The sequence below is a fragment of the Agelaius tricolor genome, unplaced genomic scaffold (assembly GCF_023055355.1).
Source record: "Agelaius tricolor isolate 1412-34295 unplaced genomic scaffold, bAgeTri1.0.p SCAF_11, whole genome shotgun sequence".
NCBI lineage: Eukaryota > Metazoa > Chordata > Aves > Passeriformes > Icteridae > Agelaius > Agelaius tricolor.
Window position 1 is genome coordinate 9,225,421 of NW_027269271.1, and position 14,580 is coordinate 9,240,000.

General features: G+C 44.1%; 1 protein-coding gene across 1 annotated transcript in view; it reads left to right on the top strand.

Moving 5' to 3' along the window:
• The first annotated feature begins 2,020 nt into the window (after positions 1 to 2,020).
• Positions 2,021 to 14,580, top strand: part of NEK7 (NIMA related kinase 7) — a 68,379-nt gene continuing 55,819 nt past the window's right edge. The window contains 5 exon segments of the mRNA XM_071436035.1: positions 2,021 to 2,194; positions 2,196 to 2,245; positions 3,662 to 3,703; positions 3,705 to 3,854; positions 12,755 to 12,839. Coding sequence (XP_071292136.1) covers positions 2,033 to 2,194; positions 2,196 to 2,245; positions 3,662 to 3,703; positions 3,705 to 3,854; positions 12,755 to 12,839 — 489 coding nt within the window. The 5' untranslated portion in view covers positions 2,021 to 2,032.

A 14,580-nucleotide genomic window follows, 5' to 3' on the forward strand; every position in this document is an offset into this window, starting at 1 on the left:
ATAGAAACAACCGTCTTCTAAGAAAGATAAGGTTGGAATACAGGAAAGAGAAGATGCTTCATCAACTGGTAATGTCAAGCTAAAGTAGCCATTGGATTCAGGTGTCTAAAGTGAGAAGTCAAAATATTATGGAACTGCACAGTGAAATTACAGCATGGAGAAAATCAAAGAAAATTAATGAAAGTGAAAGAGCAGTGAGTATAAAAATAGGATGAAAGAAAAAATTCAAATACAATCAGATTAAATAAAGGGAGACTGTGAGAAACCTACTGTAAAAAAAAGCAAGCAAGCCCTGGGTCTTCTCTTTTTATGCATGAATGTAGAGAAACCTTCAAATGCTACCTAAGTCTAGGTTGTGAATTGCTCATTTTCCATCTAATAGAGGCTAGAAAATAGCAATAGCTGGGTATTACAGTACTATTGCCTTTACCTGTGGGAACATGAGACCTAATAAGACTCAGTATTTTATGGTCAGCTACACGCCAAGTGACAATCTCCTTTTTCCATCAGAGGTTTTGCTAATAGGTGACTGCCCTCATACAACTCCATTTCTGGTTGAGGCTGAAGAGACTTTTGGAGATGGAAGTCAGTGGAATTTGCTGATTGCAATTCTTTAAAGTAATTTCTTAACATTGTATGGCAGATCTATCAAGTTTTCACTTTGTGGTATGTGGGGAACCCTAATGTATTGCACTTTCTGCAAAAAACAATCCAGTGAATTCTTGTTCAAGAAACTGCATTTACAACATAATTTATCAAAAAAACCCCATTTCTCTTAATCACGATTCAAATGAATTTTTTTGGACTACCCTAAAGAAATACAAAATGCACATCAAAAGGGAAGGCCTGGGTGGTCACCTTATCACTGTATTTGGCCAGTGGCACCAAATGACCCAATGCTATTACAGAGGAAATGTGCAGAAAGAGTAACAAATCAGAGAAATGAGAGCCAACAAAAATAATTTCCTTTCAAATTTCATTAGACTTTGTATGACTGGCAACACTGCAGATGTCTCAAAGCTGAAAAGTTTGCCTCAAAAGCAGATATAATTTTGTACACAGGGAAGTGAATAGACTTTTTTCAGACACACTGGCCCATTTCCTACTTCTTTTGCAAGGCTTAAATCAAGTATTACTATACCTGTTACAAGGGAAAAACTGCAACAAAACCTCCAAGCCTTATGAGAACTTAAGTTTTGCTTTGGAAAAATCAAGTACATCTGATTCAAGGTAATTCTCAATTACTGTTTTCTCTTTGTAGATTACTGGAGCGCGTTTTACAGAGGGCTTCTACACCTGAGGAAAAAAAGTTAATTTGATCACAGTAATCCATAACCTTACTGGGGAAACTGGTCAGCTTTCGTACTTTTCTCCCATCATTGGTTCTTTAAACTTCTCTTCTGTGTAGGTAATTACCCTTCCCTGCACTGAAGCAGGGTAGACTTTCAGGAACTTGAAAACCAGTAGTATTCTGGAATTCAGTATTTTTTATCTACTTAAACCCAGTGCTGTTGCAAAGTAGAAGCTGGTGGAACAGGACTCAGCAAGAGTCTGGTATTTTTTGTTGCCATCACTTTTATTTCTCCCAGCATAGCAAAAAGGAGTTTGTGTCACTTTCAGTTGATGTACTCAGTTAATATCCAATGTCTCACAGATTGACTATCACAACTCAAATACAAAATGAGCAAGTCTGACATGTTTTTAAATCTGGCAGGGCCCAAGCCTCAGAGCAGTGCCGCTCAGAGCAGAAGGGCCAGTCCCTGCTCCAGAGGCCGGAGCCGGTGCTCCTCCCGCTCCTGCTCCGGGAGAGCTTCCCGGGCCCCGCCGTGCTCCCGGCACGAGCACGCTGCGATGAGCACTCCTTGCCTCACCGCACGTACAGCCCGGTCATTTCCAGAGGAGCTGCCCGGGCACAGCCGGACCGGGCCCGCCGGCACCGACCGCTGCCGGCCGGGCCGACACCGCGCCTCCGGCCGGGCGGGGGGAGCGGAGCGAGGCGGGGCCGGGAGGCCGCCCCGCCCCATCCTCGGGGATGCCGGGATGTTTACGGGCCTGGCAGGAGCGGCGGGGGGCGGAGAGCAGGTCGGGGCTGCTGCCGGTGCCTGCGCCGCCCGCCAGGAGCCCCGCTAGGCGCCCGCTGCCAGCGCCGGCGCGGCCCCGGGCTCAAGGCGCCGGAGAAGCCGGGGAGGAGCGGGGGGCCGGTCCCGGTCTCCCGCGCCAGGAGCAGACGGAGCCAGGCTGTTCGGTGAGTGGGGCCGCGGCGGGGCCGGGAGGTCTCGGAGCCGGGGGGTCCCGGGGGTCCGGGCGGCCGAGCCGGCGCGCTCCCCCCGCCGCGGGGGCTGCCGGCGGTCCCGCCTCCCGCCGCCGCCCATTGGCCGCGGGGCTGCGGCACGCGGCGCCATTGGCCGCGGCGGCTGCCGCTCCGCCCGCCGCACGGGGAGGGAGCGGCGCGGGGCCGGAGCGAGAAAGTTTGTGCGCGGCGCTGGGGCGGGACGGCAGCGGGCTGCGCCGCGTCCGGGGCACCGGCACCTGCCCCGCGGCCGGAGGGGCGCCGAGCCGCCGTGTGCCGGCAGGGCAAGCGGCGCCCTGAGCGTTCCGGTGGCGTCTCGCCCGGTGGCGGCTGCCGCGCCGCCTCCGCTAGAGGAGCGGGCGGCCGGGGACCCTGCCCGGCGGCCTCGCCACCTCCGGCCTCAGCCTGCCTGTGGCCCCAGCGTGCCTGCGGCCCGGCCGGCCCCCGTGCCTCTGCCGCGCCGGGCTCCTTGCGTGCCTGCCGCAGGCGGAGCTGCTTTCCTTGGTGTTCCTCGTCACTTTCCCCGGGTTTCCTCCAGGCTCCCGTGCCCTCCTCTCGCTTGGGGGTGGGTGTCGGGCAGATGCTCCCGGGACAGCCCAGCCTGGGGGTGTCACACGGCAGCGGTGACAACAGCACTGTCACCGGCTGTGAGGGGGGGCAGCCCGGGCCCGGCGGCCTCTGTCCCGGGAGGACAGCGGGGCTGCCCGGCCGGGTGCGGGGTTGGCCCGCGGGCCTGGAGAGAGCTGCGGCCTGGTGGGACACGCTGGAAGTGAGGCATTCTCCGTCTGGGAGTGAGTGTCCCCTCCTTCAGCTTACCGAGCATCCAGGTTCGCTTATCCCGGTACCCGCCCCGAGTTCCTTTCAGTGTTCGTGTGAACTGATCCTGCGTGGTTTTAGGCTTCAGAACGCAGTTCTTGGAGTGCAGTGTGCTTTGGTTTGCTCTGCATTTTTTGAGGGTACTGGTAAAACAACTTAAGATAATCACTGTACTTCTAATAAAATATGATGAGGGGACGTGTGTTCTTCATTAATCACACTATTATTTATTTCTTGATATTAGATAAAAGCTTTCTAAATGTTTTTTCCCCTTCTTGCACCGACTGAATGGCAACTCTTGTCACCTTTTGAAGTGATAGAGGTGTTTTTTCAGATTGCAATGGTGGCATCACTTCTCAGGAAAGGTTATGTGTGTGCAGTAATTTTGTGGAATGTACTGGGTGTATTTCCTGTATAAAGTTGTATTACAAGCCTGAGATGCAGAAATTGCATAAGATACACACTTTGGATTATTAGATCGGATGGTTGGATTCACAGATTGGCTAAATTGGGAAGAATGAAATTTAAAAGGTTTTTTTTTTTTTTTTTCCCTAGGCAGTTTAGGAGAGAACTCAAGTGTTGTAGTGCTGTAGAAATGTCTGTTTAAACTACAGACTTGCACTGTCTTGAGAGAGATGAAATGCAGTGGAAAACAGTCATTAGTTCATGGCCTATGGAAAACTTAGGCAGAGGAAGGAAAACTGTGGTGGAAAGAAGGAAACTTACAAGCAAGTCCGGCAGCTTTAAAGTAAGAACTTAAAGCCATGTTTGTTATTTTTAAATGTTTTGATACTAAGAATAATGTTGAGAGCACTTGTTCTTTAATTTCAAAACATTAAGATACTGTATTTAGAAATACCTGATGTTTGGGTAGATGGCTTATCAGAGCACACTTAGAAGTTGTTCACTGTAAGGATGGAGATATTGCCTTTGTCATATATATCTTTTATTCAACATACTAGATAGTCATTGCAGTAAAAAAAATATTTGAGTTCAAGGAATTTTATTCAACCAAAAATCTTTTTTTTGATGGACTTATCACAGTGTCTTCCAGGGTCTACATGAATTAGATAAGTAGATTCCCATCCTCACCATGGAAGCTTGTTTCAAAAGAAGAAAAAAATCTAAGATTTTAGAGTTCATTGGAAGGCCTGTGAACAAATAAGAAATAAGAAAGTCAAATGAAAAATAGAGTCAGGCAGGAAGTCAGTTGCTCATTTTACTGTGACCTGTGTCTGCTGCATTGTAAGACAGAGCCATATAAACCCCTCTATAAGCTCAGTTGCACAAAATAGTCCTGTGTATTTGTGCACAGTGACATTTGTTGAGGCAGTTTGTTCATAAATTCACCCCCCATGTGTAATAAACTTAGTGCAATACTCTCTGTCTTTATAGTGATGCTAAATTCAGCTTATCACTATCAGTGCCTCGCTGCCTTCTGAAGTTTGACATTGTTCCAAACATCTGTGCTGGATGCTTGGTTGAGTTCACCTTACATTGGAAAGTCCCCTAGGAAAAGTCCAACTGCACTAACTTCTTCTCTACCTCCCAGGAATTTTTTTCGTGAATTGGTGTTTTTCTGAAAATCCCTTCTGATTTAGGATTTAAGAGATGATGAGATTATCCTGTGAAAGTTAATACTGGAGATAGTTTTAGGAGTTAACTGACTAATTTCCAGAGAATTTGTTCAGTTTATCTGCGTTCCATGTGCTTTGCAAATGAGATGAAAATAACTGACCAAAATACCAAAGTGGTGATACGGGCTGATATGGGCAGCCTTTAGAACACTGATTTGCTGTATTTATAATCATTTCACTTCCCTAGCCAAATGGGAAGGAACTGAGCCCTAGACTGAAGTACATAATCCCACTTTTTGTTTCCCTAATAAGTATTAAAGTGATTCTTCCTGTCACATTAGTTTTAAAAAGCTGCAGAGAAGCAATGCTGTGAAAATGAGTTGCTTTTTTGGTGAACAGACTCTTGTGCATTGTAAAACAAATCTGTGATTCAGTTGTGATTTTTGTGGCTAGAAAGTGTGCAGTATTTCAAGTGCCATTGTAACGTGTTAGGCCTATAGCACTTATAAAAAATTCCCTTGCATAAATACAATTTTAAACAACACATTAAAAAGAGGAATTTGCAAGAAAATACTGTGAACAATCATGTTAAAACCTGATTGCATGTGGTTAATCTTTTGATATTAGTGACTTTTGTATTGGCTTATAGTGACAAAGTAAATAGACTGTTTGCATCATGTGGCATTTGGGAGTCTGCATTCAAACCTCTTCAAACTGCTTGGAATGATTTATAGCAAAGTTATTGCTGTCTTATTTAATAGCTGTGTTTATGTTGGACCAGATGAATTATTTTACAATGTCATAAAAGTTCATGTAGAGCTTGTAGATGAGATTGTTGCTGAAGCCTTTGGGAGATATTTGAATTAGGTGCTGTGAAGTATTGACGAACCACTCTTTCTCAGTTAATATCAATTTTCTGTAGTTAGAGAACAGAGTTTAGAAAATTACTCATTCTTTGATAGCAGAAAGGCGAAAGTGTAACAGGTGAACTAAAAGTTACTTCTAAAAAGAAGTAAAAACTTCTGGTGGGAAAATACATAGCCTCCTGCCCTGTAGAGGCCCTTCTTCTGTACCCTTTTTGTCCTCATCTGAGAGCAAATCCAAAAAAGGAGTTGTCTTTGCAGCAGTGAACTTCCAGTCCTTGCCCTGACTGAGATTCAGAACTGTGTGTTGGGTATGTGGGCTGTGTGTGAGCTTTGCAGAGACCTGCAGGACCTGAGGAGCAGCCTGCAGACAGTGTCCCATGGAGTGCTGATCATTGAGGGTGCTCCACAGCCACATGTGCATCTTGCAGCTTTTAGACAGTGGTGGTTTGATGTAAAACATAGAAACAGCTGCAGACTGGAGTGTTGGCTTGTCTCTGAAGTGAGTGTGCTGGCTGCTGCCTGCCTTGCTTCTGGACCCAGGGATCCTGGATTACTCACTGCTTTCAGGAGTCAAGGGTAATGCTGCTCAGAGGTTCACAGGAAGCCTGTTAAATGTGGCTGGTGTTTCTTTTCTGATTCTTTAGAATGCTTCATTCATTTTCTCATCTTTAGGGTAGCAGATTTTAAACTAGATATTATGGATAAATTTTTTCAGCTTGAGAACGTGCATCTAATGCCTGCAGTAGGATGTCTTGCTCTGCTTTCTAAGATAATGAGAGATTTTTGAGGAGTGTGTGGAATTTATTATTAAATGTGTTCTACTCCACCTGTAGCAACATGGACATTGTCAGCCTGAGTTGTTGCATGTTTGTGTCCACCCAGTCTTCTAACTGGGATGTATTTTCCCTGTGCTTAGCCACAATGGGTTTATCTGACAATGCTTCCAGTCTTTTCATTTGTCTTGTGTTTTTAACTCTTGTGTGAAGATCAGCTGTTTACACTTTTAGTAAAATCTCTTAAGCATCTCTTTATGAATGATTTGCTTTTATAGGTGTGTTTAAAGTTGTGCCCTCATTAAGGCTCCCTCTCTTGTGTGTGAGAGCTGTGAGGTTTTGTACCTGTAAGGGTTTCTAAATCATGTTTTAGCTTCCTTTATCTGAACATCTTAGTTTTTGGGGATTTTTCTCCTTTTAGTTTCTTTTCCTTTTTCCAGTTTAACTTGTTACTCTTGTTTATGTTCCTTCTGTTAATTTTGTTTCTTAGTTCTACTTTCCCATACAGTATTTTGTTGACAAAACTCTTGGGTTGGTATTGAGTAAATTTCCTTCTCTCTGTGAATTGCCTTCTCTCTGTTCTGGCACTTGCCTTGCTGTTGCAGCTTTTTGAAGTGCTTGTTCACCTCCCTTAAGAGGACAAAGCACAGTAAAATGTGGTGAGCTAACTTACTAGCACACTGTTGCCACAGGGAAGATGTTCTGTTTCTTCTGCAGTCCCCTTCCTACATCTCCCATCCCTGAACTTCCCCTTCTTACTTTTTTCTCTGGTGCTCAGCAGAGTGCCCCACGTGCTGGTTCTGCTCTCTGCTTGCAGAGCAGAAGCCCAGCTGCACCAGGGAGTTGGATCAGCTTGGCAACAGGGCCAGAGAGTTCAGGATGGCAAAGTGGGATCGTGTGGCAGAGAAAGTGAGAGAAAGAAACATCTTTGGTGTTGCTGAGCTGTTAGACTGACTTGTGTAATTTCATGTTAGAGATGTAATTTGGCAGTAGATTCAGCTGATCCAAGTTAGCTGGGGCTAGAGCAGTCCTGTACCTTCCTCTCTGTCTTTTGCCATCACAGTTCTGTCCTTGTCTCTGCAATGCTATGATTCTGGGAACTGAACTGGGAAAAAGTCACTTTGTCAAGGGTAGTTTTCAGCGAGTTTCACTTTGCTTACCAGGAGTCTGGGTAGCCACAGCAGCCCCACTGGAAGGAAGAGGGTTTGGGAGTCATGGCTGAAGGCAGGGAAGGGGCAGCATCACATCATTTGTTCACCCTTAGAGCTGCTTGCTTAGAGATGTAGGAGCACAGCCTGCTGTGGTGTGGGCTGGGGCTTTGTTTCTAGATGGTATCATGGTTAAACACAGTGCATTGTTCCCTGCAATACTTCTCACTCTGACGTTATCATCTACCTATGCCCTTTATAATTGGCTATTGAGTATGAAGAAATGGGTTATCAAATTTCTTTCAGGTGAATAGAAACTAAATGAAGAATGTAGAAGCTTGCTGCTCAAGCAGTTTCAGTTCCTGTTTCTTTTTCAGTTCGTAAGAAGTAACAAACAAACAGTTTAATAAGGGGCAAGTCAGTGCATGTATAACCCTTTGGGAGCACCTTGCACGATAAGCAATTTACTTGAGTGACACAACTGAAATGGAGAGGGAGAAGTAAACAAACTAACTTTTTAAATTGTGCAAATGAAGAGGAATGGAAGCAGGCTTGTGAAGCAGGAGAGCTTTGCCTTTCATCTTCTAATCAGACAGCACTGACAGAGCAAACTCTTAGTAGCTGGGGAATGACAGTGAATGGCATGTGTGTTTTCAGGGCTGGAGTGAAAATAAGCTGGTGAGTTGGGCCAAATGGATGAGAAAATTGTGTACAAACTCTTAGTGTATTCCCTTACTTTCTTCGAAAAGGGTTATTTGTATATGGCTGCTCCTGCTCTTGCTAAAACCAACTTTTACCCCAGATAAACTCTCCATGTGTTTTTTGACTGCTTTGACTAGACTGCCCATGAGTAGGGAATTTGGATATAAATTTGCTAAAAATGCAGTATTTTCAATTAGGTGGTTAATATCTACCTGTAGATTAATAAGTGCTGGGAATTTGTATTGTTCAGATTCAAGGCTGTGCCTACAGAGGGGACTTGGCATCCTGTGGAGAGTATTGATCTGGGTTGTAGAAACTGCTTCTGAAATGAAAACTAATCCTTCTAGAATATAGATGTATATGGATCCAAACTGAATCACTTTCAGTACATTAAAGTTGCATATACAGCTTCTCTCCGATGTGGATGCTTCTGCAGAGAATTTGACAAATGCTATGTGTTTTCCACATTTTAGAAGATATTTTGGGTTTTTTGGACAATGTGAAGCAAGTATTTACTATTAGCTGACAGTGGTAAAAATGAAATATTCTATGTACATACACAGTTAGGTATAGGCACATAATCTGTGTACAGATGTGTGCACATATATAACTTAATATGCATATTTATGTTAATATATATGTATGTATACTAATAGGGATATGTGACGTTTTATTGTGATAATGGTGAACTTGGTCTTCCAGTACTTGGTCTTCCAGCCTTGTCCCTTGTCAGTTAGTCTGGGCAGACTAACTTCAAGTGGGTGTCAATAATGCAAATGCTTAAATGCATTTTGCATTATTAATGCACACCTATAAAAATATATGTAAATATAAACATTATAAACTGCAGCCTGCTCCTGAGTTGCCAGCAGTGAGTGGGTGCTGAAGAGTGTTGATCAGTGTTGATGACCTGACAAAGTGTGGCCTTGACCACCAAGCAGGCTTTCTCCAGTGGCCAAGTTTTTGCCTTAAAGAGGTAGAGAATGACTTAACAGTCTGCCTTACAAAGCAGTTCTGTGGCTGTTTTTTACCCTGAAGTGCCACGCTGTTATTGCTGGGTGTGAAGTTTGTCTCCCCCGCCAGGTCTGTGGCGCTGGGAGGTTGTGGCAGTGTGACTGCAGGTGACAGAGAGCAGGGCAGGAATGGGGCTGGCACGCCTGGGCTCCCTGGCACACCCTGCTGGATTAGCACTGCTGCGGTGGGCACAGGAATTGGGTGTCGGCTGCTCAGGAAGGCACTTGGAAATCTAAACCCCTGTTTCCACAGCACTCTGCTTTTTTAGGTTCAACCAGGGGCACTGTTTGAATGTTCTACCTGCGTTTAAATTGTGCTTTTGGGTAGCTGAGACTCAACATGTGATATAAGCAAATGGAAATATTTCTTTAGCTTGTATTCTTACATGGAAACATAGAATTGATATGTGTTGTTGGCTTCCCCCCCACCCCACAGCTGAGGCTGATCCTTATCTTTAAATTCAGTAAAGATAGATGAGAAGTTTGTTGATCTAAAATTTTCATTTTAAATCCATGTTAGGTTGAAGAATCTAACTTTACACAAAATTTACAAGAAAATTATTTACAAAAAATAGTTGGTCCTGAAGAGCCTTGTCTCTAACTTAACTAAAATAATGGTTATAGTAAAAACTGAAAATATCTGCCTTAATTGGTGGTGTAATCCAGAAGTAAACATAGTACATTCCATTCTTTGAGAACAGCCAAATTGACTGTGTCCCTGATCAGCACATCCTGAACCAGTGTAACTCTGTGTTAGCAATTATGTGCAGTAGCTACAGCTATATTTTGCAGAAAAAAAAGGACTGAGCTTCTCAGATTCTCAGCAGAACTGTAACATTCTGAGCATTCATTTAAGTATATGCTCTTTTCCTAAAGTATAGCTGTTTCTGCTTTGACATTGATTACTGTATGTTCTCACTTAAGATGCAAAATTGACAAACAAGTGCATAGCAAGTAGCTAATGGAAACCATGTATATTGGGACTATTAATGGTGTTTTCTACAGGAAAACGTATTTTTTTGTTGTTGAAGAACTGCCATCTGTTAAGGCAATAACATTTTTGCCTAAATACCGTATGAATTAAGTGTGAATGCTTTATGGACTTGGAGCTATGAAACTAGTTCTTAAAAAGCATGTTTCATGTGATTAAGCAGTGCATTTAATCTTTTTCTCCTGGAATAGTCTGATCATGTTTTTAAAGACATAGTTGCTAGATTTAAGTCACAAGGGTTTCAAGTTTTTCCTAGGTTTTTTTTTTTAATATTATTTTAGAATACATTTGAGTAGAATGGAAGCAATGAGCTCTGGCTCCTGTTCAGGAGTGGCTCCTCTGCTCTGCTTGCCCTGACAGCCGTGGGTAGTCAGTCCTGCCTCTCCTCTGGCAGCCTGCTGGAAAGCACCTGGAAAGCTGAGTGCTGCCTGTGGGATGGGAGCTTGGGTGTGGGAGTGTGCTATTGCCTCTTGGGCTGCTTTATATCTCTGTGATCTTCAGATGTGTGGGCAGAGAGCCAGAGCTCTGACAGGTGGCCATGGGGAAGTGAATGAGGACAGCCAGGCCTGTTTGTGAAGGAGGGAAAAGGTGTTACTCCCATTTCAGGCACTTGGGGTTTGATGGTCTGACTTACTGGTGAGGGCTCCTTTGCTGCCTTGTGGAGTAAGAGGAGTTGCTGTGCTCTTGTGATTTCAAATGAAACATTGGTCCTGTTGTTTGTATCCCCAGTATTGGTGTCCTAGTGCTGGCTGGAAGATTGCCTGGTCGGTGGTGTGCACTGGCTCTGGCAGCTGACTTCCCTTTTTCAGCATGGTCATTCTGACAGTCTTGGAAATCTTGGCATTACTACCTCCTCTTCTCTGCTTCTCACTGTAGTTTGATATTTGATTTTTTTTTTCTGTTGACCTGCCTGAAATTGCTTTTTTTGGATCTCCTTTGCCTTTGAATCAGTTACAGGTAATACAGAACAACAGGAAGCCCCAGCCTGTGTGCTTTGTGTGGAAGTACAATGGATGGGAAGGCAAAGCCTAAGGGGACCTTTGGTTGCTCTGAGTGTGGCTGTGGTGTGGTGTCAGGAATTGCTGATGGAGCTGGGGTGGCATGTGGGTGACTGCTTTCAATGGGCCAGGGAGAGCAGATCACTAATGATTTGTTTGTGTATGCTGTCCACTGCTTACTGCACAAGGGCAGCACGGAGAAACTGCAGAGCTGCCTGGTGACTCCTTTGTCTGTTAGTGATCTTACCACAACAATACTGTAAGAGTGGCAGCAGTGCAGCGAGCACAAGCCATTCATTAGTTTCTTGAATATTTTGCAATTGCCTTTGAAAAGCTTTCCTAAGGTTTTCTGTCTTCTGTTGAGAGTTATTTGTAACCCTTTGAATAGTCTAGAGGAATTACTGGGAAGATTTGTGTGTTTTAACAGCTGTAGGAATTGGTGTGGAGTGTAAATAGCTTTGTACGTGGAAATACATAGGTTTAGCAGAATAAATTTATTACAGGAAATTTCCTTATGTTAAACATCTAATGGTGTCAGAAAACAAGTTCTGTGTCTGTCTGTCTCTGGAACATTCAGGATTTGGAGCAGGGAATAAGAAAACAATAAATTGAAAAGCAAGGATAACATCCCTGTCAGACACATGATTCTTGTTCCTCTGAAGGCCTTGGCAGGTTTGACCAGGTAATAGGGAGGGATACTTCATCTTTGTGTGATGAAAAAGTTGTTCAGGCCTTGCCTCTTGCTTGTATGAAAGCTTATTTCATTGTTTGGCTTTGAAGCTGCCAGTGAACTTCTGTGTTGCCTTCATCTGAGTAGGGCTTGCCCTTGTAGGCATCAGTAGCACTGGCTGCTGCACCGGCTCCCCCTCAGGGATGCCTAAGAAAGGATGCCCTTAGCTGAGGGGAATAAAAATCTTATCAGCATTTGCATTTTTGTCTCTCCTGTTTTTACTGCTAATGGTTCAGTGCATTTTGCAGCTCTTATTACTGGTCAAAGCCTTGTGTGTCTGTCTTGGGAATGGCAGGCATCTGTCCTCCTGTCTTACTAATGGGAAATGAGAAGTTCACAGTATTCCAAAGGCCTCTTAACTAGCTTGTCAGAATGTACTGTGTACATGTTTAGCTTTTTTCCTGTTTGGATGGAACTAATTTTGCATATTCCCTAAAACCTACAGATAAATCAATGCAATGCAGTATGTGTGCTGCAGTTGTAACTCTTCTGCTGATCTGCTATTTGCCCTGCTGCCTGTAGATCAGGCATCTACATAGTTAAACACGTGGTTGGTGCCCCTGAACAGTAATGGGAAGATGCAGCTTTTATCAGGCAGAGTCATTTGTCTGGTGCAAGCAGTTTTAATTCACATTATTAATAATAAATTCAGGTGCCTATAGTGATTTTTAAAATTTCATAGAAGAGCTAAACGTAAGAAAACCTCCTTCCCCAAACAGTGCAGAGCTAGTTAAATGTTCCTAAACTCAAGCTACAATTGAGATGATTAATTCCTTTGTTCTTCTGCTGATGTTCATTAATCATAAATACTGGCTGGATTACAGTGTAATGACTGTATTTTTCTTTTCAGGACATAAGGGACATTGCTGCTTGATAGAATGGATGAACAATCACAAGGAATGCAGGGGCCTACTGCTCCACCATTTCAGCCACAGGTACATATATCTGGGTTTTTTCAACTGTAAATAATTTCTTAAATAGGGATAACATTGTTTCTTGTGGTAACAGTGAAACTGTGAACACATAGAATGTATTCTCATGATTTTGAAATGAATTCTATATCAGTCCAGTAATCCATAGAAAATAATTGGTTTTAATTTTTGCCTCCTGCTGCTTCACTGACTTTGGGAAGTTGGAGTTGTAGTGTGAGGAGGAAGCAAAGAGGAATACAGTTGTTTCCTTAAGAAATGTTGAGTTGTTAAACACTATGTTTCAAAATTGTGTCCAAAATACCCTATTTATTTCAGACTGTTGGCTTTACCCACATCTTCTTACACCTCCTGACAGTGATACTGTATGAATTTCTGCCACTACATTGACAGAAATGTAATGGTTGAAACCAGGCATCAGGTTTCAACTCCACAACCTCCCTGGGCCACCTCCCTTTTGCTGTCACCCTCACAGTGAAAAAAATCTTTCCTGATGTTCGGATGAAACCTTCAGTGTTTCAGCCTGTGCCCATCACCTCTTGTCCTGTCACAGGGACTGCTGAAGGAAGCCTGACTCTGTATTTTAACATGTGTTTTTCAGGAATTTGAGCCCATTGATGAGATTCCCCCTGAATCTTCTCTTCTGTAGGCTGGATGTTGCCAGTGCTGTCAGCCTTTCCCCTGTGATCTGTGCTGCTGAGCCCTGGTTGCTTTCTCCAGTAGTCTGTGTAGGGGTGGCCCAGAGCTGGATGCAGCACTCCAGGTGTGCTCCTGCCAGCGCTGAGCAGAGGGGAAGGATCTCCCTCCTCCTCCTCCTGGCACCACTCTCCAAATGCAGCCCAGGACATCTCTGTCCAACCTTGGAGTGCATTGCTGGCCCCTGTTTGTGTTGGTGTCCAGTGGGACCCCAGGGCTGGCCTGTGGGGCTGCTTTCCAGCAGGTCAGTGTCCAGCGTTCCTGCTGCATTTTGGGGTTATCACAGCCCATGTATGGGGCTTCCCACTTCCCTGTGGTGAATTGTGTGAGGCTTCTGGCAGCCCATTTGTGCAGCCTGCCAGGGTCCCCTGGGATGACATCACAACCCTCTGGTACATCCAGTCCTCCCAGTTTGTGTCATCAGCAAACTTTCTGAGATCACACTTGGCCCCATTATCCAGATCATTTCAGGTGATGTTGATCACTACTGGACTGAACCCACTATTGATTGCTGAGGTACACTGCTAGCTGCAGTCCTCCACCCACAGTCAGTGCTATCAGAAACTCAGTTGCTATTTGGAATGAAGTGCCTGAAAGCTCCATCAGAGTTTGTCATCTATGAAGTTAAAACACTGTATTCCCTTACATCACAAGGATGTTTTGGGAGTGCAGATAGTACTCCCAAACTGCTTACACATTGTAAAAAGGTTATGGAGGAAGATAGAAAAATGTGGATTAGCAATCTGAGGCAGTAGACTCTTAAATTCCAGAACTTTTGTGAGAGTAGAATGAGAGCATTTTAGCATCTAAATAGAGAAAAGCATTAATTTCTTGCTAGAGCTGAAAAACTGTAAACTGAAGGCGGCTTATACATCCCTTACTTTTTGGGGTATGTTTGTTTGTTTTTTGTTTGGGGTATGTTTTTTTGTTTGTTTTGGCATTCCCAAAGCTGAAGAACAGTGGTTTATTAAGTCTCTTCTTATATGGAAGCATATCTCTGCTCAGCATTGCTATTCTGCTCTGTTTCCTTGTTTGCCTGTATTCTCCTCAA